The following is a 27,558-nucleotide window of genomic DNA, read 5'->3' as shown; positions in this document are numbered from 1 at the left end:
TCTCTTTCTCTTTCTCTTTCTCTTTCTCTTTCTCCATTAGAAATCGAGAGCAACAAGTCGCGATGCAAATGCGCGTTATCGCTGGAAAGTAAAGTGAAACACCACGTTCAACCCTCGATCCTTATAACACACGACCGATTTTCATGCGAAATCTTGTGCGACGAACCGGTTCTCTCTATACATTGTGCCTTTTTTTCCTCCCCTTCCCTCCTTACGCAGGTATCGAGCGGAGTGTTATCCGGGATACTTAATATATCGCCGGAGAAAATACAAGCCGTTGATATGGACAGCATAAACGCACCCATCCATTACTCGTTCCTCAGTGGCAATCCACCGAATTATCGGGAATTTTTCGAAATAAACCCGAACACAGGCGCCGTGAAGCAAATCAAGGCGGTCGATACCACGGTTACCAAGAGGTTCGATATTATCATCAAGGTAAGCGGATCGTCTTTATTTTATTTATTTATTTATTTATTTATTTATTTTTTCCTGTCTTTCATCGCAACTTTTTCAAAGAAGCTTGGCAATTTTCTCGAGTTATTATATCTATTATCTACAATGTTCCATGCTATGTAAAATTATGAAAATTTCTCCGCGCTGGAAAACGATTAATCCAATTTTCTTTTGTAAAGAAAAAACCTGCGACGTCGATCAAAAGTCAACACGTGTTTGTAAACACGTGCGAGAATCGAAAAGAACGACGGGAAGAGAAATGGTGTTCTTTTTTTTTTTTTTTTTTTTGTAAATGAAGAAATTAATTCATTCCTTTATTTGGTGGAAAAAAAAAAGGCTGTCGAAGTGTCAGAAGCGAAACGATCGGCCACAGCGAAATTGACGATTACAGTGAAGCCCGTGGACAGCAACCCTCCTATTATAACGGCTTCGAGCATAGAGGGGTTCGTGGACGAGAATGCTCCGATTGGGACGAAGGTTATCGACAAGAATGGCGATCCTATAGTGCTCACCGTTTCGGACGCCGATCTGGTAAGCTCGATCTCGTTCCATTTTAATGTATTCGTTTTTTGGAATCCGTTTGTTCGTTCGAAAACAAAACGCGTGTAATTTTTTTTTTTTTCTCGAAACGAATCAAGTTGTATAAATATATTGTGTTTGTATATGGATTTTTCGTAATTTCTCGAACGATGAAAAACGATCGTTCAAGGATATTATCGATCGATTGATTGTTTGGCAAATAAAAGATGAGATGATTGGATAATGAAAATAGCAAATTGTGAGAATATATATAGCGTGTCAATTTATTAAAGAAAGAGAGAATTTCAAAAGTAAATTTATCTTTGATGGAACGTCTCGCGCGAATGTTTTTGGAGCAATTAAACGAGCATGGAATCGAGGATGGAGACGGAACTGTCCAATCTTGAATTGAAACGTGTTTCGCGTCACTCTCTATTTACGCCTCATTGGACATCTGTCTCTACGAAGTATCTTACTTCGACATCCATTCGTGTTGATAATTAGAGTTCATTACTATCCTAATGTACATCCTAGTTCGACTTGATACGATTTAATACAAGATAAAGAAAAATCTTATTCGTTCATTGCTTACGTAAATTTTATACGATTTAACGTCATCTCGATTCGTAAACACGAGAAAAAAATTTCTCTTTTCTTCGAAACGTATATACAGGGTGTTCATAAAAATGTGAGACACTTTTATAGGAGAGGATTGATTTTTTGATTCTCTTTCACATCGAAACGATGAAATAAAAATTTTTATGTCCGATAAGGCTTAATTAACGAGTAACAAAAAATTAAATTGCAATAATTAAAATTTTTGTTTCTCTTAAAGATATAAAAAAATGTTGCATAGTTACATTACCATTGAAATTATTTATAAATTTATTTCAAGTAATCAATTGTACGTAAAGAAATATATCGGTGTATTCTTAATTTCTCTTTTCTTCGCGTCGAAACATATATACAGGGTGTTCATAAAAATGTGAGACACTTTTATAGGAGAGGATTGATTTTTTGATTCTCTTTCACATCGAAACGATGAAATAAAGATTCTTATGTCCGATAAAGCTTAATTAACGAGTAACAAAAAATTAAATTGCAATAATTAAAATTTTTGTTTCTTTTAAAGATATAAAAAAATGTTGCATAGTTACATTACCATTGAAATTATTTATAAATTTATTTCAAGTAATCAATTGTACGTGAAGAAATATATCGGTATATTCTTAATTTCTCTTTTCCTCGCGTCGAAACATATATACAGGGTGTTCATAAAAATGTGAGACACTTTTATAGGAGAGGATTGATTTTTTGATTCTCTTTCACATCGAAACGATGAAATAAAAATTTTTATGTCCGATAAGGCTTAATTAACGAGTAACAAAAAATTAAATTGCAATAATTAAAATTTTTGTTTCTCTTAAAGATATAAAAAAATATTGTATAAATAGTTACGTTACCACTGAAAATTCATTTCAAGTAATCAATTATACGTAAAGAAATATATCGGTGTATATTCTTAATTTCTCTTTTCTTCGCGTCGAAACGTATATACAGGGTGTTCATAAAAATGTGGGACACTTTTATAAAAGAGGATTGATTTTTTGACTTTTTTTCACATGGAAAACAAAAAATTAAATTGCATAATTAAAATTTTTGTTTCTCTTAAAGATATAAAAAAATGTTGCATAGTTACATTACCACTACAAAATACATTTCAAGTAATCAATTGTATATAAAAAAATATATATATTTTATATGATACCTGCCAGCAGGAGGGGGATTCTCGCTTACAACTCGTTAATTAAAAAATCTTTATCGGATCTTACGTTTTGTTGCCTGGAATCACATTTTTATGAACACCCTGTATACGAAGAAAAAAACAAAAAAACAAGGAAAACTCGGTGAAAGGGAGGAGAATAAAAATGAATATTTACAACGTCCCTTTCGAAATCGCTCGCCAATCACTCCGCCAATCGATTCAATAACATTGATTGCGCAATACAATTCGAGCCTCTCCCAATTATCACATATCATTGAGAATAATTGGCCGGTAGAGACGAAGATTCATCGAGAATTCGAGAAATAAACCGAAATAAGATTTCCAAATTGTGTTATAGGCGGTGAGAATTTCGAAATATTCGTGGATTAATTTCGACCCAAAATCCGTCCACTTCATTGTCGTGAAAATTCTCTCTCTCTCTCTCTCTCTCAGTGCATTCCACTCGCGGTCGAAGGTTGGAGCCTTTGGTGAAGTTGTTACAACTTCGTCGCGCCACTTGATTATTCGAGATAAAGGCGAATAAGTGATTAAATTCCTTAAACATTCCACATTTGAATACTTCGAATATTTCGTATTAAATGATGATCCTTTTTGTAAAAATATGAGCGGGTTTATTCGATTTATTCAATTTATCATGCGATAAGAAAAGATATATATATACGTATTTTATTATTGGTTAATGCAAAATATACCTTTTTATTAGGGGCCCGACGATCCGAAGCCAGCTTACTCCTTCGAGTTGACCACGAATTTTTTCGCGATCGATCCATCGGGGATGCTGGTCGTGAACGAGGAGAATTTGGACCGCGATCCTCCGAGCCCCGGCCGCTTCCGGTTTCAAGTGGTCGCCAGAGAAAAAACGGGTGTCGCCGCTTCTGCGCCATTGTCCTTCGTTGTGATATTGAACGACGTTAACGACAATGCACCCATGCTACCCATGATACCACCTATCACCGTCCAAGCTGGGGAAACGAAGAAAGTCGTGACGAAGGTATCGTTTCACGAATCTTTTATTTTTGATTAATCTCCTCTCTCTATCATACTTTGTTCCTCTAAAAAAAAGAAAAAAATGAAAGAAATTCGAAAAGAAAGAGGAATCGAGGAAGGGGAAACGGAATAAGTTTTGGTTTCGAAAACGAATGAAATGGAAATTTGGTTATTGACGCGATTCAGGTCGAGAATTAATCTCTTCTTTCTATTATATTTTGTTCCTCTAAAAAAAAAAAAAAAAAAAATTCGAAATAAAAATCGCGAATAAATTTTCGAAAGGAGAATCGAGAAAAGGAATAAGTTTTGGTTTCGAAAACGAATGAAATGGAAATTTGGTTATTGACGCGATTCAGGTCGAGAATTAATCTCTTCTCTCTATTATATTTTGTTCCTCTAAAAAAAAAAAAAATGAAAGAAATTCGAAAAGAAAGAGCAATCGAGGAAGGAGAAATAGTTTTGGAATAAGTTTTGGTTTCGAAAATGAATGAAATGGAAATTTGACGCGAGTGTATCGATTCAGGTCGAGAATTAATCTCTTCTCTCCATTATACTTTGTTCCTCTAAAAAAAAAAAATGAAAGAAATTCGAAAAGAAAGAGGAATCGAGGAAGGGGAAACTGAGTAAGTTTTGGTTTCGAAAACGAATGAAATGGAAATTTGGTTATTGACGCGATTCAGGTCGAGAATTAATCTCTTCTCTCTATTATATTTTGTTCTAAAAAAAAAAAAAAAAAAATTCGAAATAAAAGTCGCGAATAAATTTTCGAAAGGAGAATCGAGAAAGGGAATAAGTTTTGGTTTCGAAAACGAATGAAATGGAAATTTGGTTATTGACGCGAGTGTATCGATTCAGGTCGAGGCTACGGACAACGACGAGGGGGAGAACGCGGAGATAACGTACAGCATTTACCACGTGTCGAACAACGGGCTGCATAAATTCAAAATCGAGCCGAGGACGGGCGTGATAGAATCCGTGAGGAAGCTGAACGCCGGCGAGCAGTTCAGCATCACGGTCCAGGCGACCGACAAGGGTGGAAAATATTCGCAGACGATCGTCGAGGTGAACGTGATCCCCGGGCCCAACACGAGGAGCCCCGTTTTCCAGCAATCGGTGTACGAGGTGCAAGTGAGCGAGGGAGCCTCGATCAATTCCACGGTCGCGACCATCACTGTAAGTGCAATTCCGAGCACTTTTATTTATCGCCTTCGTTGCAACATAAAATAATAAGATAATTTTCCTATTGAAAATGATAATCTTTGAATATGATTTAATTTTAAAAAATCGTGAAATTTTTACAAGGCATGTATATAAAAAAAAAAAGGTAATTAAATATTTTGCTCGAAAAGAGATCTGTCCTTCTTGCAACGGTTGCAATTAGAAACGATTAAATTGATTAATAATTGATGCTTTTAGTCTTCGTTGCCTCTGTACAAACTTTGTCAAACCAAAGAGATAATTTTCCTATTGAAAATGATAATTTAATTCAATTGTAATCATCAATTGTAAGAAGAGTCTCTCAATTTTTGTATTTTTATAAAATCATGAAATATTTAGGTTTATGAAGATATGTATATAAAAAAAAATGTAATTAAATATTTTGCTCGAAAAGAGATCTGTCCTTCTTGCAACGGTTGCAATTAGAAACAGGAAAAAAGAAAAAATATAGTATTATTTCTAATAAGTGATTCGATGCTTTTAAAATAAGAGCCATCTTCGTTGCCTCTGTGCAAACTTTGTCAAACCAAGAATTTTCCTATTGAAAATGATAATCTTTATATATGGCTTGCGGCAAATTTTAATTTTTCTATCTTTTTTGCATGCAACGATTAAATTGATTAATAATTGATGCTTTTAGTCTTCGTTGCCTCTGTACAAACTTTGTCAAACCAAAGAGATAATTTTCCTATTGAAAGTGATAATTTAATTCAATTGTAATCATTGTAAGAAGAGTCTCTCAATTTTTGTATCTTTATAAAATCATGAAATGTTTAGATTTATGAAGGCATGTATATAAAAAAAAGTGTAATTAAATATTTTGCTCGAAAAGAGATCTATCTATCTACGCAATGGTTAGAATTAGAAACAGGAAAAAAGAAAAGGATTTTATTTCTAGGTTTCATTGATTAATAAAGTGATGCTTTTAGTCTTCGTTGCCTTTATTATTGCAAACTTTATTAAATCAAAGAGAATAATTTTCCTATTGAAAATGATAATCTTTAAATATGACTTGCGCCAATTAATTTTAAAAAATCATGAAATGTTTACAAAGCATATATAAAAAAAAAAAGGTAATTAAATATTTTGCTTGAAAAGAGATCTATCCTTTTTGCAAGTTGGTTGGAATTAGAAACAGGAAAAAGTAAAAGAATATTTCTACGTTTCATTGATTAATAAGTGATGCTTTTAATCTTCGTTGCCTCTCTGCAAACTTTGTCAAACCAAAGAGACAAATTTCCTACTAAAAATGATAATTTAATTCATTGCATTCTCTCAATTTTTGTATCTTCAGAAAATCATCGAAATTCTTCCAAGGCATGTATATAAAAAAAAAAAAAATCTAAATATTTTGCTCGAAAAGAGATCTGTCCCTGTTGCAACACATTTGTTAGAATTAGAAAAAAAAGGGAAAAAAGGATTTCATTTCTAACTTCATTTCATTAACAGGCAGTCGATCCAGAAAACGATCCAGTTTCGTACTCGATCGTCTCGGGCAACGACCTGCGCCAATTTGCAATCGGCGACAAATCGGGCGTGATCACCGTCATAAGGAAGTTGGACAGGGAGGACCTGACCCGTTATCAACTGGTGAGTTTACCGATGCAACTGCTATTCCTTGATCGATCAAGAGTTGAACCTCGATTGAAAACCCCCCTCTCCCCCTCCGCTGTAGCTGATAAAAGCGGAGGACTCGGGTGGCCTGTTCAGCACGGCGACGGTGAACATCAAAGTGACGGACATCAACGACAAGAATCCGGAATTCGTCGGCCTCCCCTACGAATTCTCGGTGAAGGAGGGCGAGGCCAGGAAATTGATCGGCCGCGTGCACGCGGAGGACGCGGACGAAGGGATAAACGCGGAAATAACGTATTTCGCCCCCGACGACATCCCATTCACGGTCGATCCCGAAACCGGGGACGTGCTGACGAAGATCGTCCTCGATTACGAGCAGAATGACGTAAGGAATCGAATCGCGAGGATTTAGGGATTTTACAAATTTCAAATTTTCCACGTTTTGTAATTGATAAATTTTAATTTCAACGATAAGCTCGAAAACGTACCTTCGAGTCGATTTTGAGATTAACGAGGTTTCGCGAGGCGAAGGGAATATTTTAAGTCGGAGATTGCAAGGAGAGATTACGTTCCTCAGGAATACAAATTTGTGGTGACCGCGAGGGACGGTGCTCCTGATTATCGTTTAGCAACCGCAACAGTGACGGTGAAAGTTATAGACGTGGAGGACGAGGTTCCCGTTTTCCATCAGAGCAGCTACGAGGCACGAGTCAAGGAGAATATACCGGATTACACGGTGCTTCAAGTAACGGTGGGTACTTCCAGTCATTTCCCGCTTAATAACAAGAAAAAAACTTGACTTGACCGAAGCGAAAACTAACGGTTGTTCGTAAATTCATCATTGCCTCGTTTCCATTATGATATATTCCCAATAATCTGATAAAGAAAAAAAAAAATAAATAAATAATAACAGTAGAGGGGGAAAAAAGCTACCATCAAAAATGCACACGTTATAAAATTTTCATTTTCGGGAGGAAAATCGAATTTTCCATATTTAAATTGATAAAACTTGGTATTTAATTTTTATTCGCTTTTTGTATCGAGTGTTTTTTTTTTCACCCTCTTTCCAACACAACTCGAGCACAATTACATAGTAATATTCAACAGACGTCGATGAAACGGCGCGCGAAATAATTTATTTATATATTCTCGCCATCGTGGCGGAAGGGAGCGTAAATTCTGGTCGAACGGACGGTCCTCCTCCTTGTCTAAAAGCAAACGAGATGATCCGCTTCCAGGCCGATGATCCGGACACAAAGAAGCAGATCACGTACATGATCAAGCAAGGGGATACCGAACTGTTCGCCATAGACCAGAGGACAGGAGTGATAAAAACGATCCGTGGTTTGGACTACGAGAGAGAGAGCCAACACATCCTTATAATCGGCACCGTGGAGAACACGAGCGATTTGCCTGGCTCCACCACGAGAGTCGTGGTCAACGTCCAGGTATCGATCCTCAATCGAATCTCTTTGTTCCCTTGCTCTTTTTTCTGTTTACGTCGAACTGAATCGTTCAAATTTATCGTATTGTGTATATAATATGTGTATATAATATATATATATATATATATATATGTATGTATGTATGTATGTATCTTTGGTTGCTTTCGCGTGTTCGTTTCTACTTTGATCGATCGTTGGTCATCGATCGTGTAGTTAATTAATTCAGGAATAGCAAGTGTTTATTGTGATCGAGAACGGCGTTGTTATTCCTTATCCAGGATGTTAACGACATCCCGCCAGTGTTCACATCAGTTCCTCGCCCGATTACACTAGACGACGACATTCCCATTGGCACAACGGTCATTAATCTTATAGCGACGGATTCGGATGGTACTGCACCCGGAAATCAGGTACGATCGATTAATTCCCGAATGACGGATCTTGGCCACGATTAGATCGATTTATGCTATTAACTCGTGACCATTCTATCTATCCTATTTTTTATCTTCGATTCAAATCGATCTTGGGTAACAGAAACGCGATGCTCGATCGATCATTGACTAATTCTAAGGTTATTCGGAGAGTAATTTCGTTTTCTCACACGAGTGTCGCTAGTCGAACGTTTTTATCCAGCCAACTTCATTCTAAACCGCGTAGTTATTATATATTTTCAGAGTTGGCATTTCATGCTTTAGTTGTATAAAAAAAATTCGTTCGAGTCTGGCGGTTACGTTTCTCGTGCGTGATAGCAAAGATGCGAGATCGAAAGAAACATTTTCGGCATATTTTACTTTTTTTATTACCGAAAAGATAAAGAATACTGTTCAGGCAAGAAAAAAGTTACGCGAAGTTTATGGAAAAAGTGTATTAACGGTAGCCAGTGAAATTGGTTTTCAAAATTTCGACAATTTCGTTCGACGTTAAAATACGCCACGTTTCTGGAAGACCAATTGAAATTCAAGAAGATAAAATAAAGATGCACCGATCGAAGCAAATCGACAAACAACGACTCGAGAAATTGTTACGAAATCGAATACGTCGAATTCCACGATCGCGTGAAACGACTTGACGTTTCATCGTCGTGAAATAAAACGAAATTACTTTTCGAACAACTCAATACATCTTTCTAGAAATTTTTAACGATTCTACTTGTTAATTTTCTCCATTGCCCTATTATTTCTTCGTCGCGTACAGGTAAGATACGAAATCGTGGGACGTGGAATAGCCAACAAATATTTTATGATCGATCCGGACACCGGTGTGCTGAGAGTGAGGGACGATTTGCGGAAAGAAACGGATACCGAGTATCAGGTACGATAATTTTAATATCATTCGTAAAAGAATCTCCTTCCTTCTTGTTAGTTTTGTCTCATCCCAATATCATTTCAATATCCATTTTACACGACGCATGATTGATGGATATGGAAACGATCATCCATCTCGATCATCATTGTAGGTCGACGTGCGGGCGTACGATATGGGTGAGCCTCAATTATCCTCGGTGACTACGGTGCCCGTTTACGTTCGCCATGTTGCCACCGTGCCTCCGGAAATCGGTTTAGGATTCGCGGAAAATTCGTACAACGTGGAGGTGCCGGAGGACGCGGGCGACAATACTCTTATCAAGATAATCACCATCATAAACAGCCACGCTCACGACACGACCCCGTTGAAATGCGAGATTTACAGCGGGAACGTGGACGATTTGTTCGAGGCTGGCGTCACGGAGGAGAGGAATTGCGCCCTAAAATTGAAGAAAGGCGCTTTGGATTACGAAACGACGGAATCTTATCAAGTGAAGATTAAGCTCGAATCTCTGTCGGGCCTGTTGAATTCCGGCAGGAATACGACCATGGTGAGAAATTTTCTCTAAATCGACTCGTATCGTTTTTACAACACGATCGTATATACGCATTAATCCACGCATCAATCGGTCTTTTCATTAATTTTTAAGGAAAGAGAAATATAATTCGCCATTTTTATCAAAAGCAGAAATTCCATCAATCTGCCGTGTACGTTAGCAGTCGCCAAAATCGTATATCTCTTTATTGATTTAGCCACCTAAATTAACAAAAATCGTATCGAACAGATCAATAATGATCAATGATAGAAAGGATCTAAGGGAAAAGGAATAATATAAAAAAATTTCCAATATCTCAAATTTCTCACCTCTGAATCCCTAGGTGAAGATTCAAGTGCTGGACGTGAACGACAACAAGCCAGAATTCGTCTTCCCCGAAAACGATCCAAAATTGTCGAGGGGGCGTTACTTCGCCGCGATTCCGCGGTCGGCGCAGTTCGGTTCAACGGTGATCCAGGTGAAAGCCCACGACAAGGACAACGGAAAGTACGGGAAGCTCGAGTACAGGATACTGGGCGGGCGAGGATCGGATTACTTCGCGATGGACACGTCTTCCGGTATAATCAGAACGACCGCGACCTTCGACAACGTCGACCCGGCCGAGCTTCCCTTCAAATTCGACGTTCGAGTTCGGGATAATCCCAACTCGACCGACAACTTCAACTCCATCGTCGCCCCTGTGATAGTGAATCTTATAGGCGAGGAGAATCTGATGATACTCGTCGTCCAGGACGCGTCGCCCGACTCGTTGCAGAAGGAGGCGTCCAAGATTGCCGGCATCATCGAGGAGAAGAGCGAGCTTCTCGTCGGGATAGACAGGATAGCAGTGAGGAAGAATTTGACGAAGAATGGAACTATCGAGATGTATCCTCAGGATTCAGACGTGTGGTTTTACGCCATCGATCCGGACACCGAGGCTATTTTGGACAGGAACAGCTCGAGGATACAAAGGTGAGACGTTTTTCCATCGTGTGCAAATGTAAGTTAGTTAAAATATATTTTTTATTTTTATTTTTTTTTTTTTTTTTTTATTTTTACGAAAGATCGAATGTCGTATAACGCGTACAGAAAAAAGTGCACGAGCTTTAATATAGTTGAAAAGAGGTTTGTCGATTTTATTTTTTAGCGATAACCGCGTAAACCGCGCAAAGCGCTTCACGAATCGATATAGGCCGCGAAAAAATTGTGTCAAAGATATCGAAGCTTTGCGTCGCGAAATTGACACAAGCGATTTGACTTGTCTCGAATTTTCAAAAATATACGCTTTAAAATTGCCTCCACTTTTGTCTCGTTTGCCAAACCGAACATTGCCACGAAACAATTACGAGTCAACGTAACGATTTAATATTGGCACGTATTCGCAACTTGGACTTTGTACTTAACAAAGCGGTCGTAGTAACGAAATCAATGGTTGCGGGTTGCAGATCGATATTCGAGAAGACGGCCATGTCGAACATCACTTTCGACGTGTCCACGTTGGTCCGAGCCAACGCGATAGACATTCACGCGCCAGTGATGCCACCGGAGCCAATACGCACTCAGACCGCCATTGCTTTCAGCGGCGAGGTGTTCCCATACGCGCTGATCATCATCGCTTGCGTCATACTGATTCTAGGAATTGCTGGTATAATCTACATTTGCGTATCCTGGTCCAGGTGAGTAGTGAGCTTAACTCTCTCCGCTTTCGAAGAAGCCGTTTAGCTTTTTAATTTAAAGATGTAAAACACGTGAAAGAATTTCGATTATTTTCGAACAATTTTTATAATGTGTAATATTAAGTGGAAATTTATATAAAGCGGTAATATTACCGTTGGATTCGATCTCCAATAATTGTGAGAAGAAGTGGAAGAATTTAGCGCCAATAATGTATAACGGGACAGAAATATTGTACGAACGTGTACGATAGCTCACGATTCGATTTGGAGAATTTCATCGAGAATTGTTCTCTTGTTATCGCGTGAAAGAAAAAGAAAGAAAAAAGGTTTTCAAGCGTCGAAATGAATATTCATCATTCGGTTAACGAGTATCAACCGTGCAAATTCATCGTTCCCTTTATTACCCCCATTAGAATTAATTACGACTTTCCGGCTTGGCCGCCTCTCTTAAAATGTTTAGTACCGCCGTTAAGATACGTCGGCCGTTCTTCGTATCGTTCTCTCTCGCTCGCTATAACTCGAACACGACTCGAGCTTCTATATAGCCGAATTTTCCTCACTCTCTCGTTTCGATACACAGATACAAGGCGTACAAGGAACGGATGCAGCGAATGTACGTGGTACCCCGTTACGATCCCGTGTATGTGGAGCCGAATTTGAAGGAATACGAGACGCAGGTGCTTCAAATGAGCGTGCCCGTTGACGACAACGACAGTTACAACGACCTTCAGCTCGATTTCAGCAATAAGAATCACGCGTTCAGCCTGGACAACGTTAGCTACATTACCAAAGATCACGGAGAGAGTACCGGTAAAACATTTTTCGAAAACATTTTTATAAATATGATTTCGTTTAGCAATTATAATTATTCGTAATTATTATTATTACGTTTTGAAGATATATATAACGAGTTAAGGAAAGGATTTGGATCGATCGAATTTGTCAAAGATTTTTTTTTTTTTTCAACGCGAAACGATGATAAATTAAAGATAAAGAACGAGACTATTTTTTCTTTTTTTTTTTTTACCTTCGATAAAAATATTTTACAAGGATATGTATATAGTATGTATGTTTATAGTATCACGCGATTGAAAGGGAACGAGGTTAAAGATAAGAGCGCAAAAAAAGAGAAGAGAATGCAAACTAATTACGCGTTAAACTTCCAACATATCCCCCCTCCCTCCCCAATAAATTCCCTATATCGCTTCGTACACACACTTTTCATCCTTCCCCTAAACTCCGAAACTCTTATAAATATACATCCATCTCCAATATATATCGACTTTTTTCCTCCCCCTCCCCTCTACCCACCCACCAGAAGACTCGATTCTCCTCGACTCTCCGGCATCGATCCCAGCATCGATTTACGGAGAGCAGAAAAGTTTCTCGTTTGAAATTTTGTCCCGTTTTCCCGACACATAAAAATATAATATATAACCATCCCCGTCCTTTCCCCCGTTTTCTCGCTCGCTTGTGCACATGGAAAATAGCTGTGTCGAGCAAAATAACGAGAGAAACAACGTCGAAACAGGGTTCATCACTGTATTCACTTATGTTTCCGCCCATCCACAGGTCAACAGAGCCCTGTAAGCTCGGAGGCGGCGACAACGGCGCGCGCCTCGAGCATAGCGGGGACCCACGCGGATGCGAACATCCACTCGTTGCGGCGATCCACCCTCGGAAGAAAGAACAACGGCGGCAACGCGAACACCACGTTGAACAACCACGACGCGACGCCTGTCCTCAACCCGCTCTACAACCACGGCAACGACTCGCTGCTCAGCCCGAGCCCGTCCAACGACAACGTGACGTTCAGGGAGAAAAGGGACTATTCCCATCTGGGATTCACGTATCTGGGCGAGCAGAGCCCCGTCGAAACCACCACCGAGTTGTAAACCAGCTCGCTTATTTCCAACGCGCTATATACTTCTCTTCCCCCCTCCCCTCCCAGGTTTCGACCAGAGCGGGGCCATTCTTCCCTCGAGTATACATCTCGAGAGAGAGAGAGAGAGAGAGAGAGAGAGAGAGAGAGAGAGAGAGAGAGAGAGAGAAATTTATTCGCGAGATTTTTTTTTTTATTCGAGATTCGAACTTTCTTTCTCTGTCCGTTTGAATGAGAACACGAGGGAAGAGCGCTTTTTATCGAGATTAATTTCACGCCGGGAGTGGGAGGAAACGTGTAACGTTGGTAGGTTTTTAGACACGAAGTTTGAAAGCCGACGGATGCCAACGGTTCGTTTTCTTTCGAAGCGCGCGCGAGCATTTGTTCCGCGTGGCGAGCATTTCAATCGGCGAGCATTGTGCACGACGAACAGTGAGGCGGCGCTACTTGTACTCGAGGAAACGAGGTCGGGCGCGCGAGAGAGGAGGAGGGACGAGGGAAAGAAACGAGCGAGGCCCCCTCCCTCCTCTCTTTCTCACCGAAGGGAAAGACTTTCGACGAGAAAGCTATTTTTCAAAGTGGGCGAACAATTCCTCTTGATATTTGAGAAATATTGTTTGCTCGGACCGTTCGGGGTTCGTCACGACTGTACAACGAAATTCTGCCATCGATTCCGCGATTGAATCAATTTAATGTGATTTTTTTTCTTCGTCTCGACGCCTGGATACGGGGATATTGAAACGATTTTTTTCGTCGAGATCGAGCGTCCTCGTTTAAAAGAGAAGGGGAGTGAAAAAGAAAAAAAAAAGAGAACAATCGTTCGACTTTCGAACGAGCTTCTTCGATATACGGAAACGTTGGGCAATTTTTTCGAGGAGATCCTATTGTGCAATAGTTTCATCGTCTCGTCCCTATTGATGACGAGAAAATCGGATATTTTTTTTTTCTTTCGCGGAATTCTCGTACACTACGCGTTGATTTTTATTTGAAAAATGTGCGGATAATAAAATCATAGCGATTGCAACGTACCGTCCACGCAACGTAGTTGTTAAGTATATTAAATAACGTTAATCGATTTATAAAAAAAAAAAAAAAAAAAAAAAGATAAATGCGGTTTGAATGTGATCGTACGAATGCGTGATACTGTGAATATACGAATGATCGGCCCGTGAACTTAAATAATTGTAACGAGAGAGACCCTCCCCCCTATTGTAATATTGTATAATAAGATCTTTTTTTTTTTATTTATAATCGCGCGTTTGCTCATTTTATTATTTTATTATTTTTTTTAACGAGATTCAATCAATGGTAGGCATATCGTTGTTACGTGTATGTTGTTACAAAAAAGATAAGAAGATGTGTTCGACAATTCACGCATCCTGTGTCTCTTCGCTCTTCCGTTTTTTTTTTTCCTCGACCAAGTTTCTTTTCTTTTCTTTCGTTCGAATAATCGAGATCGTCAACTCGTCGCCGTAAGAAAATGATATATCCTCTGTGGATCAGATGTGGATCAGGATATTTTTGGCGAACGTGCCGAAGTGTTTTCAAAGCGCTAAACTTTTCGCAAGTGTTTAACAAATAGGGATAATAATTGTAGCGTGAAATGTTCTGCGGAATGCGTTTTCCAGTATTGGGATACTTGGAATCGATTCGATCGGGAAATATTGTACTTAAAACGATTATTTTAAAATTTTAACGCGAAGAACGAGGTGGAGCAAGGAATGGTTACAAATCGCGAGACTTGATCGGTTAAATCTCTAGTCGTGCGGCGAACATCCCGACTGTATCATAACGAATTTATCTTTCGATTGTTTTATTTAGGAAACGTTAAAAAAAATAAGGAAAAAAAGAACGATCCGTATCGTCAATTCGTGGACTAGAGCGTCAATCATTTACGTACATATATAATATATATATATAGTTATACACGTGTTGCGTGAAATGAACGAAATACGAATGCTGTAAAAAATTGTTAATACTTTTAATAAATCTATTATATTTACATAAATTACGAATATAATTCGTAAACGAAGTCATCCCCCCTCTGCCATATTGTTATATCATACACCATATACCGAAAATCGAGAAAATCGTCCGTTTTCAATCCCCTTTACGAAATTCTATTATGCAAAAAAAAAAAAAAAAAAAAAANAAAAAAAAAAAAAAAAAAAAAAACGAGCTAACTAAAGAAGAAAAGATATTCGAGTTACGCCAACCGCGTAACTTTTGTCCCACTCCCGAGAGAACGAAAAGGATATATCGTTATCGCAACATCGCGCAAGCGAAAAAAACTTGAAATAGCGAAAACTCACTCGTCTCTCGTCCCAAAACGACGGATTCCGGATCCATCGTCCAGTTCGTCCATCTCTTTCGTTCCCCTCGTCCTCGAGATCTTTCGAACTTTGGGAAAAGGATACAAGAGATCCTATCCGTGCTGGAAACACGATCGTTGAAACACGGCATCGAACGAGGGAAGAGCGCGGCTCTCGAGCGTGTCGAAACGCGTGGATTAACGAGCGGTGATCGACTAGGGAGCAAGACGAGAGAGCGTCGGCGCCGTTCCAACGCGACGCACACGCGCCGTGGACCTATGGAGAAGGCGAGGCGGATGAAGAAAAGAGAAAGAGATATGTATATGAGCGCGCATCGAGGAGCTGGGCAAGCGAGCATCTGCCCTCGCCAGTGTCGTCTCGGTCGTACGGGATCCTCGATCGGTACAGAGAGGGACTCACTGTTGGTAGAGGGTACTCCCTTGTTGCTCACTCGAGTAGTAAGAGAAAATCCTCGCACGGGAGAGTTGGCACGTGAGATATCGCATCGTGATCGATCTCTCGTGTCTCTTGCGCGTGTTCTATTTTCTCCTGCCCACCCCTCCCCTTCCCTCGTTCCTTCCTCGTTCCTTCCTCGCCGGCCACGATCAGCCACGTCCAGGATTACGCATCGACGATCGAGCGAGGGGGATTACCGCCGTGAGATCCCCTGTTCGCGGAGGAAGGAAAGGAAGGAAAGTGGAGGAGAAGGCGAATATATTGGGAAGAGGATTTCGGTGGAGAAGTGGTGTTGTTGCTAGGTGTTGTTGACCACCTTCGGTGTGATCGTGGACCACCTGTGAATTTATATGGTGATCGATGGATGTGGGATGTAAACGTGTACGTACGTTTTACGAGTTTTTGCTTCACTGTAACCCCGCGTTTCCCGCCCTTCGTTTCTCTCTCTTTTTCTCCCCCCCCCCTCTCTCTCTTTCTCTCTCGTCGAGCGAAGCGTGAAACTGGGCGAATCAACAGGGGATCGGGACGACAGTCGAATTCGTACCTCGATGTTTGCAAGGATAATGATGACGATGATGATGATGATGATGATGGTGGTGGTGGTAGTGATTGTGATGGTAATATCCCGACCGATGGAAAGATAAATGGGAGTATTCGTGGAAAGTATTGTTCGAGAACTTTGTGCGCTCCACCGTGGTGTGTGTATCGATTAATAATAATGCGATAATAAATTAAAGGGGAAGACGAAAATCGGTCAGGATTCTCGTTAGACTTTAATCTTTCTCTCTCGTGGATTATAAGAAAAAGAAGAGAAATTATCGTGATTTTAATCGAATGTTTAGTGGTGTAATGCTTGGTCGACGGTTTGTATAACGATGTATTCGTTTCACGGTTTATTTTTCGTCCAAAATCGAGCGACGTTAATCGTTAATTAATGGAATAGGGATTAATTAATGCAAGGAAGGATCATTTAATTAATTTTCATTTTTTTTCTCGTGTTATTAATTCGTGAACTTTTCCTTATTATATTGAATTGAGTACGTGCATCGAGTAATGGATCTCACAATGGTTAATCCCGAATATGTATAATAATTAATATATTCGAGGATAAAGAAAGTAATTTTCTTTTCAAGAAAAGCGTCACGTTGTTCGAGTTGTATAATATAATCGTATCCCCAGAATTCAAAAGACCACGACGATCGTATACATAACCTATATAATCCCCTGTTCTTTGTCCCAGAGTTATAAATTTTTTATCGATCAACGTGCAAGAAATTTTCGTTGTAGCACGAAAGTAAGAACGAAAGATTCATCGATCGTACGTACGATTTAACCTTCGTTCTTTCTCTTTTCATTTTCTTTTTTTTTTTTTTTTTTTTTTTTCATTTTCGTTTTAACTTTTTAGAGATTAGCGAGAGCGTTCAATCGCTCGTGCAGATTTTTAACGAGGCATGGTAAATTTTAATCTCGCGAACGAAGAGGATACGCGTGGAGGAAACGTGAATAAACAAATTTCGATCTACGATTAATTAAACGATTTTTTTTTTTCGCTCGTGTAACAACTTTTTTGAAATTCGTGATTTTTCGACGAATGGAAGATCGTTCGATAATAATTTTATCTTTATAAATATTTGGAGAATATCTTTCGAGAAAAATTTGGGTCGCGAGAGAATTAAGAGAGTAATAGATATAAAGGGAGGTAGTGAGTCGAAAATGACACTGCAATTTTTTTTTTTTTTTTTTTTTTTTTTAAATGATTCACGTTGATAGAAATTATCCTTGCAGATCGATGGTTATTTGACGCCTTGAAAAAAACGAGATCGGCATGAAGTACTTGAAAATCGTTCTGTTCACGTTCAACTTATTGATATGGGTAAAGTATATTAAGTATATTAAAGTATATTAATTATATCATTCATTGTAGAAAAAAATCGATCTATTTCTATGTTATATATCTAAAAAAAAAAAAATGAAAATATCTTTTCACACGTAACACGTTGATATATTTTACAAAGAGCTTTGATATTTTCTGATAAAGCGTAAACAAAGATAAACGCGCGTCGTAAAGTAAGAATATATGGTTGGCATATCAGTAAAGTCAATCACCTAGAAAGTTCAATAAACAGTGAATAAACTAACTCTGCTATAGATTCTGATAAAAATTGCGATTACGAATTGCAGAAGTTGTTAATTTTGATGAAAAACGATCCGTTCGAGTAAAACAAATTTTTCGAAGGGGAAATAAGAGTGAAAAAGAATTGCATCGATTGAATAATAATAGAATTTCACGGGAAATCAGATGATCCGGAAATAGTATAACGGTAATAGATCGATTAATCGTTAAATCAGTTTGTTGAATCGCGAGTTTTCGACAAGCTAAAAGCTGATGCTGATTTGCAACAGATTCAACTTAAGATTAATCCTTGAATAACACGGCATTTGTTTTAATGGGACGGAGTTGAGCGTTGATGAAATAAAAGTATTTAAAAAAGACTTCGTTTAAAAAGCAGCGTATTATTTCGTTCGTTATTGTTAAAAGTATAAAATTTCCTTGAAATATATGATAGATAGGTTTTGTTTGCACTTGTTTTTTCGAAAATAATTGAAACGAATTGTATATTATTTTAAAACTTTATTTTAAAATAAATCGATATCGAGGTAAAATAATTTCTCGCTTATTTTTATTTCGAATGAAATATCTCCATTTGTCACATGAATATTTTTAAATTACGATCAAATATATGACGACGATAAACAATGCATGATATTTTCACTGAATAATTTTTACAAACAATGAAATAATTATTACGTGTATGCAAATGTTAAGTTTTTTTTTTTCTTTTTGTACGAAAACAATCGAGGAATTTTCCAGAGCATACGAATATTCCATCTATACCCTCTGCGAGTATATCTGGTATAATTTTGTTTTGAAATATTTCAAATTGAGATTTTTCCGTAGATATATATTTATATGAATTATATATGTGAATATCAAGTGCGGGGCAAAACAATACAGTTTAATTTCACGTAGATAAAAACTTTCTTCTCAACGACGAAAACTTCTGCAATTCTGTAGCAATTATATACCATTTAAATACGTTATCACTGAAACGTACGAGGTACCTTATGTAATTGGATCGAGATATCACTCTAAAACGATTAAAAATATAAAAGGAAAGCGAAGCGAAGAGAAATTGTCTACATCGTCTATTTTACATTAAAATTATAAAAATTTTAAACCGTTATAATTTCAAAGATAATAACTTCTAATCGATAAACGAGCGATCAATGGAAGCATGAAACCTTGCCCTTTAAAATGCCTTTTCATTCATTCCGATACGACTTCCGGTTCCCGAGATATTATCGTGTAAAGAAAAGATAATTTTTTAATCATTTACCTTTAACTCGATTAAACCCTATTAAAATTAGGAAAACTTTGAATCGCTATAACTCCAAAGATAATGACTTCTTATCGATAAATAAGGGATCGTTGGAAGCGCGAAATCTTCCCCTTTAAAACGCTTTTTTATTTATTTCGACACGACTTCCGGTTCCCGAGATATCGTCGTGTAAAGGAAAAGGAATTTTTAATCGTTTATTATCTCCGCTCTCTTACTCGGATCTTTCGTTCGCACTTCGTCTCACTGATCTATCCCAAACTGCAGACAAGAATCTTGAACACGATTCCTGGAAGAGCGTAGTACGCATTTCCAAGAAAAAAAAATAAATCGATAGGTCGCGTATCCATTCATAACTTCGACGTTATCTTAAGTACTACCAATACTTTGAGGCTTTATATCTCAAGAACCGATTGAGATATCGGGATAAAACAAAAAGCGATTTCAAGGGCATGATTTCCTCTTCCTATCTTCCGAATATATTTCTTTGATAAAAAAATTTTTAATTTCTTTCCATTTCGTTTTTACGTGAAAAATGTTGCTTGACTTGCGCGACTCTGACCCGTGATTTCAACGATTTCCATTATTGAGCGATGATTCTTAATTTTATTCCTTATCGCATTACGTAAAGTACCTTCGTATTGATAATCTCGAAAGTAAGGCGCATAAAATGAAATTACTCGATAGTTGGCCGGGTGTACGGTACTGATGATAGGAGCATGCTTGCTGCTGGAGCCAAGCAAAGGTCACCTGTTAAATCTCTTCGTGCACGACGCCACGCCGCACGATACTATTAATCTGATAGCTTACAGTTTGCTCGGCCTCGGTTTCACCGTGTTGACAGTCGGTTTCTTTGGATGTCGCGCCGCTCTCCACGGAAGCCAGTGCATACTGGCCACCGTAAGTTATCGATAGATGTAATCTCGCCATATAATAAACTCACGCTCAAGCCCCACCATTACTCACTATCCCGTCCAACTTTTTATCTGTTCAGTACATGAGCATGCTCGTGGCGCTGATCGTCACGGAGCTTGTCACCGCGGCTGCCGGCGGTATAATGACATTTCGAATACTTTCCGGATTGGAGGAGCGACTAATCAGCAAATTAGCCGTTGGCTACGGCCACGAGCCGACCAGCGACATCCCTTTCAGCCACAGTCTCGACTTCGCCCAATACAAGGTATGTATGATTGCCGTGTTTAATAATAGCCATCGATTATTTATTTTAAGAGCGTTGTCCCTACGTTGCGTTGCGTATCAACAACATCGTACGATTTTATCACGATTGTGATAAAAGGTGATTCAAAAAAATGTAAAAAAAAATACTCGATCCTCCAGAAAAAGGGGACGAATTACAGAATGTCCTCTTTGTTTTAAGCACGTCACACGTTCATTTAACGCAATTCCAGTTTTTAGGAATTCCGGAAACGTTTATTGCTGTAAAAAAAAAAAAAAAAAAAAAAAAATTTCCATCGTAATTAACAAAACGTTCTCACGCCATTAAGTTCTCTCGGTATTTCGAAATTCGCGACACCGTTTAATTGTTTAATTGTGAAAAGAAATGACGATTAACGAGCGTTTGTGTTATTTTTCGCGATTTTTGTGCTATTTTTAACGTTCGAATTGTAACGATTGAATTTCGAAACGATGATCGAACAATTTCGAAAATAATAGGATCGTATCCATGAAGAGATCAGAAAACCGCACGATGGAAATTTTATTTCGAACAATGTTTAATACGCGTGTCTTTCTTTCTTTCTTTCTTTTTTTTTTTTTTTTTCGGAAAAGTACACATCAACGATTTCATTGCAGTTTAATTGCTGCGGTATTCACGGATACGGAGATTACAATGGCACGGCATGGTGGAGGGACGCGCAAATTTCGGGGAACAGGAGGCAGGTCCCCCTCACGTGCTGCGTTTTAAAAAATACAGAGGTATGGAATTTATTGTTGTGCATGTTCGAACCGATGCAATGTACAATGTTCTAGATAAGATAATCAATAATTTTGAAACTCTTTATTTTTTTTTTTTTTTGTAATATTCGATTTCCTTAAAAAAAGTTTTAACAATTTTGAAACTCTTTATTGGGGATGAGAGACGACAGATGTGTGGAAAATTTATAGGAATATTTTCTCTTTTGCAATGTTCGGTTTCCTTAAACAAAATTTTAACAATTTTGAAACTCTTTATTGGAGATGAAACGTGTGGAAAATAATATTTTCTCTTTTGTAATGTTCGATTTCCTTAAATAAAATTTTAACAGTTTTGAAACTCTTTACTGGGATGAGAGATCACAGTGTGGAAAATTTATAGGAATATTTTCTCTTTCGTAATATTCGATTTCCTTAAAAAAAGTTTTAACAATTTTGAAACTCTTTATTGGGGATGAGAAATACACGTGGAAAATTTATAGGAATATTTTGGAAGTTTGAACCAATGAATGCAATTTTCTCTTTTGTAACGTTCGATTTTCTTAAAAGAAATTTTTAACAATTTTGAAATTTTTGTTGAAAAAAAAAAAGTTGAAAATCGTCGCGATATTTTCTTTTTCTTGGAGAGAATTTTCGTTCAACTTGAAAAATCAATCGTTCTCGAAATATATATCGTATTGTATTGGTTCGCAGGTGAAAAATACGGGAAGTCCAATGAGCGTCGTGTCGAGAGTATTCAACAAACATGTGAGTAATTCGATTTGCATTGAAATTTATTTATTCTTCCTTTCGTTAAATCTTGATTTCCCTTGAAATAAGACCGAGAAACCGTGGTTGAATCCAAAGCCAAAGGACGAACTAGCCTGTCAAATAGAGGACAAAGAAGGTCACGAAGGATATAGACATCAAGAGGTAGAAGTTTATTTCCATAACTCAATCGTTTCCATAGCTTAATTGGTAAACAATTTTAACAGCGTTATTTATTTTTTATTTATCTATTTTTTTAATCAAGTTGTACGACATACTTATGTAACAAAGGAATTCTTGAATTGGAAAACGATGTTTATCGATCTTACGGGGAGGTCGTTGACGGCCGAAGGATACTTATCTCTCTCGCGCTTTGCATATTTATGAGATTCTATGTATATATGTATAACGGGAAAGGATCAATTTATTGGATTGGTAAATGGAGGTTTGAATTGGAACGCTCCATTTGTCGAACGACTTACTTTTAATTAATTAAATTATGGAAATTACCGACAACCAGTTTTCCCTCTTTAAAATAGCTTTCAATTCAATTAGCTTCGTAAAATCTAAATGAAGAAGAAGAAGAAGAAGAAGAAAAGAAAAAAAAAAATAACAGCAATTCAATTCTCTTTTACATTTTAGAGGAAAAAAATATCGTTGAAAGATTGTGAAATTAACGTCTATCCGCTTCTTTTTTCTTTTTTTTTTTTTTTTTTTTCATTTTTCGAGCAAATTCAATAAATTGAAACATTCTTTTCGATTTTACTTGTTTATTTTAATTGATCGCGTAAACACGTTCACAGGGCTGCCTTCTCAAAGTTACAAGTTGGCTGCAATGCGAGAGCTTCACATTGGTATTCCTGGGAATGGCGATGGCTGGGATACAAGTACGTATCCCATCGAATTTATTCGAAGATTTTACCCGTCTCTGAAATCTAATCACGTCCCTCTATGTTTCAGACATTTGGTATAATAACTTCGGCTTTTCTTTGCCGAACGATAAGGGAGATGCAAGTGGATTGAAACTCTTGGGATAACAAGAGCATAAAAGAAGGGAGGGAAGCCAATTTCCAGACCTCTGTCGAGTTTTCGAGGAGATCAAACGATGCATTATTCTGATGTTTCATCCGTTCACTTTCGACGATTCTGCGGTGGAAATATTCGTTCGAGGGAACAACGATACATACGTGATAATAATAACGTGGATATTTCGAGCAGATTTCGCAAAACTGCGTTTACATTGAAACACAACACATTTCCATTCAATCGACTCTTAAAAATGAAATTTGTCACATTTTCGATCGAACGTCGATCAAGTTTGTTCGATTTCACGATCGTCACCAAAAAAAAAAATAGCCTAAATGTTATAAACATTGCTTAAGAGATTGTCGAATCTCTTTGAAACGATCCTTTTTTTTTTATTTTTTAAGAACACTCAATAATCGTGGAATTTATATCGTATAGATTGAAAGGTGTGCTTGCTCGGAACTTTCCAGCCCATTCCCGTCCCTTGTATGTGTGTTTCGTTACAAAATATCGTATCGTGACGAAACGGGAGAAAGATGTCTGCATAAATTCTGTACATAAAAATGTTATTCCACTCGTGTTCGCTCCGAATACGAAAACACGCTACGATTCTCAAACCGATCGTTTACCATACGACTCGTCATATTCGAATAATATCGAAACTGAAAGGGTTATTAATTCAAACTACTCGAGTATCCGAATGTTTATATCTGAATATCTCGTGGAACAATCGAGAACGTCGAATCTAACGCCACTCGTGCTTCGGCTATCTTCGACCAACATCGGTTAAGTAGTCGAAGATGGCCGAAACACGATCGGCTTTTATCGGGTGTCGAGTCGTCTCGATGGACGGAGCGTTGTATCGAAACGCGAGTCCATTGAAAGAAGTTTTTATTCCGAAAGTTTTGATCAATTTGAACAATTTGTTTATTCGATGAACATTCGAGTACTGGTGAATGATAGTTTGAAATAACAACGCCGATCGAAAAGTTTCGATATATTCTTGCGTTCATGAGATAAAAACGTACCAAACGTCGCAGTGAACCAAAGTTTGAATTACGGGTGGATCTGTAAATATGTATCGCGCAACAACGACGAGAAAGGTAGAGATGAAAGTTCGAATTCGATGAAACAATGAACAGTATCGACAGATCTGTCATTTTTCTTACTTTTTCTCGCGGAATGCGATATGCAATTTTTCACACGAAACTCACGTGATTTATACGATATATTGGCAAGCGCATATGTTCGAAACCATTTTGCGATTTTTTACCGAGGAATAAAAATAATATACCGTCGAAGAGTGAATGTACGCAATATCGATGTATAAATGTGTGATAGAAATTTGTGTAGTTGACAACAAACTGCTTAAGAAAAAAAGTTGACGCGCATCCAAATAAAACGAAATGAAAGAAAAAGAAAAAAAAACACATAATGTATTCTATCATAGTGTTCGCAAATGTCGAAAGAAGAAAACATTTTTACGTTGGATAATTGTTACAAAAGAGGAAAAAGAAAAGAAATATATCTGTTACAATAATTCGTGCCAAATAGATGATATACATATATATATATATCTTGCGATGAGTGAATTTAACTTTGTTACATCTTTATTTTCTAATGAAATTTGTTGGAAAGTATTTGACGCGTGCGTAAAAAAAAAAAAAAAAAAAAAAATATATATATATATATATAGTAGAAAAATAAAATAATTGCTCTCTGTAAATTGTGTTTTTTATCATTGCATGGAAAATTTCTATCGTGTCGTCGTAAGAAGTGAAAAAAAAAAAACAACACGTTCGCTTTCTGATTAATTTTTAATTAAAAAAAAAAATCACTTTACACGTATGGATTACAAGTTTAAAAAAAAAAATGTTTCGATGCAAGACGGAATCGATCACACATTTCGATTCTACATATTCACGCACGTAAAACGCGTAAAATTTAAAAGCTTACTACTTAACGAATATATATATATATATGTGCGCTATGCGTAAAAATAAACGCTACGTTCGTTCACTTGTTGAACGGGCCTACAGTTGAACAAAATGGGGCCGTCTGGTGAGCAGATTTTTCGAAATTGAGCAACCTACGATGGAATTTGGTTGTAAGGTAAACAAACAAAATATATTTATATTAATAAATTAAACGATGGAACATCGCTTCACTTGAGACGACGATATGGCAATCGGTTCAGGTTGCAATATCCACGTGACGATTTCACTGCACGGTGGTTGGGTAAAAGAGCCATTGTACGTGTAATAATCCCTTTCGAAAGTTGGAAAAATCCATAACAGTGGGAAAGGAGGAATGTGCACCTTTGTTCCAGGTTGAATAATCCGCCACAGATTTGTCACGATGTGGTCCAAGTAAGGATTGTCTGCGTTCGTAATCTATAATAATATTACAATATCGATAGTTATCGTACATTTTATGGAAATATTTTTCTTTTTCTTATTTTATTATCACATATTTTTAGATCAATGTAAGAGAGATTAAACCTGAAAGAAGAACGACACGATCAATATGCCGTCGTTTTCTTTAGCCGTGATCGCGTCCAACAACGAGTTGAAGCCACGTTTTATGTGCCACACTTGTAGCTCCATAGGAAATCGAACATAATCGAAAGTATGCTCGCTACCTTCCTCGTTCGAGTGGCCCCAGTGAAAGACCATGGAGCAGATGTCGTAAACGTTGGTCAAACATCCACCTTGGATGTACGGTCGAGTCGAGCTGTTCCACATCGTGTTCAGTACCACTGGAAATCGATATATAACGATATGCGTTATAAAAGCGTGGAATAACAGAGTTTCGAATACGTAAAAAAAAAAAAAAAAAGAAAGGAAAGAAAAATCGACACGATTGAATAATTCGCTTCGACTCGAATGGAACAAGTAATTTTGCTTATTGAACCGGTGATGGAAAATTGCACCGTTATTTTCATTATTGGTTATAGTCATCGATAATGGTCCTTTGTCATAGCCGCTCCATCGAAGAGGTTCGGACGGTTGCACCACAACGGCGAGTTGCGTTGTGACGTTGATAGGCGACTGATTGCCACCATTACTGTCAGGATACAACAGTTTCCACATGTGGGGTCCGTTGCGGTCCGCGTAACCGAACGTGTACCGTGGAAAATTGCATTCTTCCGCCCAGGGAAATAATTGGGTCCAATCTAGGACCTCGGTCAGTAGTAAAACTGTAACCAGGTATCGCGATGTTTGACGTATTTAAATTTAATTAAATTTAGATATATTCTTTACGGTTAAAGAAAATGATGATTATTAATAATCGACTTACAAATAAGGAGGACACTGCTACATAGTATCATGAATTCCGAAACTGAAATGTTTATCATTTTTATCAACAATCGTCCCCCCTTTATTATCTTCGACGCGATACACTGACGAAGGTCCGTGAAACTTGTTCGATCGCGTTGCGTCTCGATACATGGATAGACAACAGATAGTACAAGAATTTTCACTTGACAATTTTAAAAAACGTTCGACAAGATTAACATGTTGGGTTATTAATCAGGAAAAATGAACGAGCAAAATGATCGACGGATAATATCGGGCATGTATCTATATATATATGTGTGTATAACTTCACGCTTGAACACCACGCGGTTTAATTGTTCTCATCTCGATAGCTGTGGCGGTATATATGTATATCTAATAAACGTCTCTCGTTTTCATTTAGACTAGGTTGAAGTTAAAATTAAAAAAGTTCAAATGCGCGTTGAAAATGTCCACCACGCTCTACTGTGCAAATAAATCGTGGAATAATTACGCGCAATGATCAACGTATCGACGAAGACGGATGATGTGATATGATGATAATATAAGAAATGGAGTGCGCCGGTAAGAAATTTCTAAATTTTCTAAAAAAAAAAAAAAAAAAAACTCCCTCCCCCCTCGTTTAACCTCGTCCAACGTCACGTTCATTGTTGAAGGCGATTCTGGAGGCCGAAAATGGGGCCAATCCCCTATCGATATCGATGAACGGAACTTAATCAAGATAAAATTCCCCGCCCTTATCATGAGCGGCCATTGGAACAACGACGGTGAGGCAAAAATGCGAAACATCGGGACCACAGGTGACTTCCTCCTCCTCTTAACTTGCTTCGTTATTATTATTATTATATTTATAATATTATATAATATTATTATTATATTTTTTATTATATTATTATATAATATTATATAATATTATAATTAATAATAATAATAATAATAATTATTATTATTGTTGTTGTTATTGTTATTGTTGTTATTATTATTATTGTTATTGTTATTATTGT

General features: G+C 37.6%; 4 protein-coding genes across 9 annotated transcripts in view; 3 read left to right on the top strand and 1 right to left on the bottom strand.

Moving 5' to 3' along the window:
- LOC122712970 (cadherin-99C) overlaps nucleotides 1–15,355 on the top strand; it is a 110,485-nt gene extending 95,130 nt beyond the window's left edge. For all 5 annotated transcript variants that reach the window (XM_043933056.1, XM_043933055.1, XM_043933059.1 and 2 more), the window contains 15 exons: nucleotides 220–438; nucleotides 793–987; nucleotides 3,465–3,752; nucleotides 4,604–4,921; nucleotides 6,416–6,556; nucleotides 6,642–6,926; nucleotides 7,119–7,292; nucleotides 7,780–7,989; nucleotides 8,265–8,396; nucleotides 9,181–9,297; nucleotides 9,443–9,841; nucleotides 10,170–10,798; nucleotides 11,272–11,502; nucleotides 12,083–12,312; nucleotides 13,075–15,355. In XM_043933056.1, the coding sequence (XP_043788991.1) occupies nucleotides 220–438; nucleotides 793–987; nucleotides 3,465–3,752; nucleotides 4,604–4,921; nucleotides 6,416–6,556; nucleotides 6,642–6,926; nucleotides 7,119–7,292; nucleotides 7,780–7,989; nucleotides 8,265–8,396; nucleotides 9,181–9,297; nucleotides 9,443–9,841; nucleotides 10,170–10,798; nucleotides 11,272–11,502; nucleotides 12,083–12,312; nucleotides 13,075–13,397 (3,891 nt within the window). In that variant the 3' untranslated portion in view covers nucleotides 13,398–15,355. The remainder of the gene's footprint in view (nucleotides 1–219; nucleotides 439–792; nucleotides 988–3,464; nucleotides 3,753–4,603; nucleotides 4,922–6,415; nucleotides 6,557–6,641; nucleotides 6,927–7,118; nucleotides 7,293–7,779; nucleotides 7,990–8,264; nucleotides 8,397–9,180; nucleotides 9,298–9,442; nucleotides 9,842–10,169; nucleotides 10,799–11,271; nucleotides 11,503–12,082; nucleotides 12,313–13,074) is intronic.
- Nucleotides 15,356–16,079: 724 nt separating this feature from the next.
- Nucleotides 16,080–23,320, top strand: LOC122712834 (tetraspanin-3-like). Of its 2 annotated transcripts, none has more exons than XM_043932769.1 (9): nucleotides 16,080–16,533; nucleotides 17,938–18,025; nucleotides 20,356–20,450; nucleotides 20,545–20,730; nucleotides 21,363–21,485; nucleotides 22,176–22,229; nucleotides 22,302–22,394; nucleotides 23,033–23,116; nucleotides 23,190–23,320. In XM_043932769.1, the coding sequence occupies exons 2-9, from the start codon at nucleotides 18,022–18,024 to the stop codon at nucleotides 23,250–23,252; spliced, it is 702 nt and encodes a 233-aa protein (XP_043788704.1). In that variant the 5' UTR covers nucleotides 16,080–16,533; nucleotides 17,938–18,021; the 3' UTR covers nucleotides 23,253–23,320. The 2 variants fall into 2 exon arrangements, with proteins under 2 accessions (XP_043788704.1, XP_043788703.1); XM_043932768.1 differs by having other exon boundaries at nucleotides 20,238–20,450.
- A 1,922-nt stretch (nucleotides 23,321–25,242) lies between these two features.
- LOC122712838 (carbonic anhydrase 3-like) lies at nucleotides 25,243–26,613 on the bottom strand. Its single transcript, XM_043932772.1, has 4 exons — nucleotides 26,556–26,613; nucleotides 25,757–26,454; nucleotides 25,424–25,648; nucleotides 25,243–25,344 (listed from the first exon to the last, which is right to left on the bottom strand). The coding sequence occupies exons 1-4, from the start codon at nucleotides 26,611–26,613 to the stop codon at nucleotides 25,243–25,245; spliced, it is 1,083 nt and encodes a 360-aa protein (XP_043788707.1).
- A 363-nt stretch (nucleotides 26,614–26,976) lies between these two features.
- LOC122712837 (carbonic anhydrase 7-like) overlaps nucleotides 26,977–27,558 on the top strand; it is a 1,839-nt gene continuing 1,257 nt past the window's right edge. Inside the window, exons 1-2 of the mRNA XM_043932771.1 lie at nucleotides 26,977–27,118; nucleotides 27,211–27,354. Of these exons, the coding sequence (XP_043788706.1) occupies nucleotides 27,106–27,118; nucleotides 27,211–27,354 (157 nt within the window). The 5' untranslated portion in view covers nucleotides 26,977–27,105. The remainder of the gene's footprint in view (nucleotides 27,119–27,210; nucleotides 27,355–27,558) is intronic.

This window comes from Apis laboriosa, unplaced genomic scaffold, assembly GCF_014066325.1.
Source record: "Apis laboriosa isolate Shangri-la unplaced genomic scaffold, ASM1406632v1 scaffold21_cov150, whole genome shotgun sequence".
NCBI classification, from domain to species: domain Eukaryota; kingdom Metazoa; phylum Arthropoda; class Insecta; order Hymenoptera; family Apidae; genus Apis; species Apis laboriosa.
Note: the sequence above shows the minus strand (reverse complement) of the source record. Positions and strands in the feature narration are given on the sequence as shown.

Coding starts and splice junctions, on each gene's coding strand:
- LOC122712834 (XM_043932768.1), top strand. CDS start 17,978: ATGAAGTACTTGAAAATCGTTCTGTTCACGTTCAACTTATTGATATGG. Junction 21,486..22,175: donor GCGTTTTAAAAAATACAGAG/GTATGGAATTTA, acceptor ATTGGTTCGCAG/GTGAAAAATACGGGAAGTCC. Junction 23,117..23,189: donor TGGCGATGGCTGGGATACAA/GTACGTATCCCA, acceptor TCTATGTTTCAG/ACATTTGGTATAATAACTTC.
- LOC122712838 (XM_043932772.1), bottom strand. CDS start 26,613: ATGATAAACATTTCAGTTTCGGAATTCATGATACTATGTAGCAGTGTC. Junction 25,649..25,756: donor TCGTGTCGTTCTTCTTTCAG/GTTTAATCTCTC, acceptor ATATTATTATAG/ATTACGAACGCAGACAATCC. Junction 25,345..25,423: donor TTGCCATATCGTCGTCTCAA/GTGAAGCGATGT, acceptor ATTCCATCGTAG/GTTGCTCAATTTCGAAAAAT.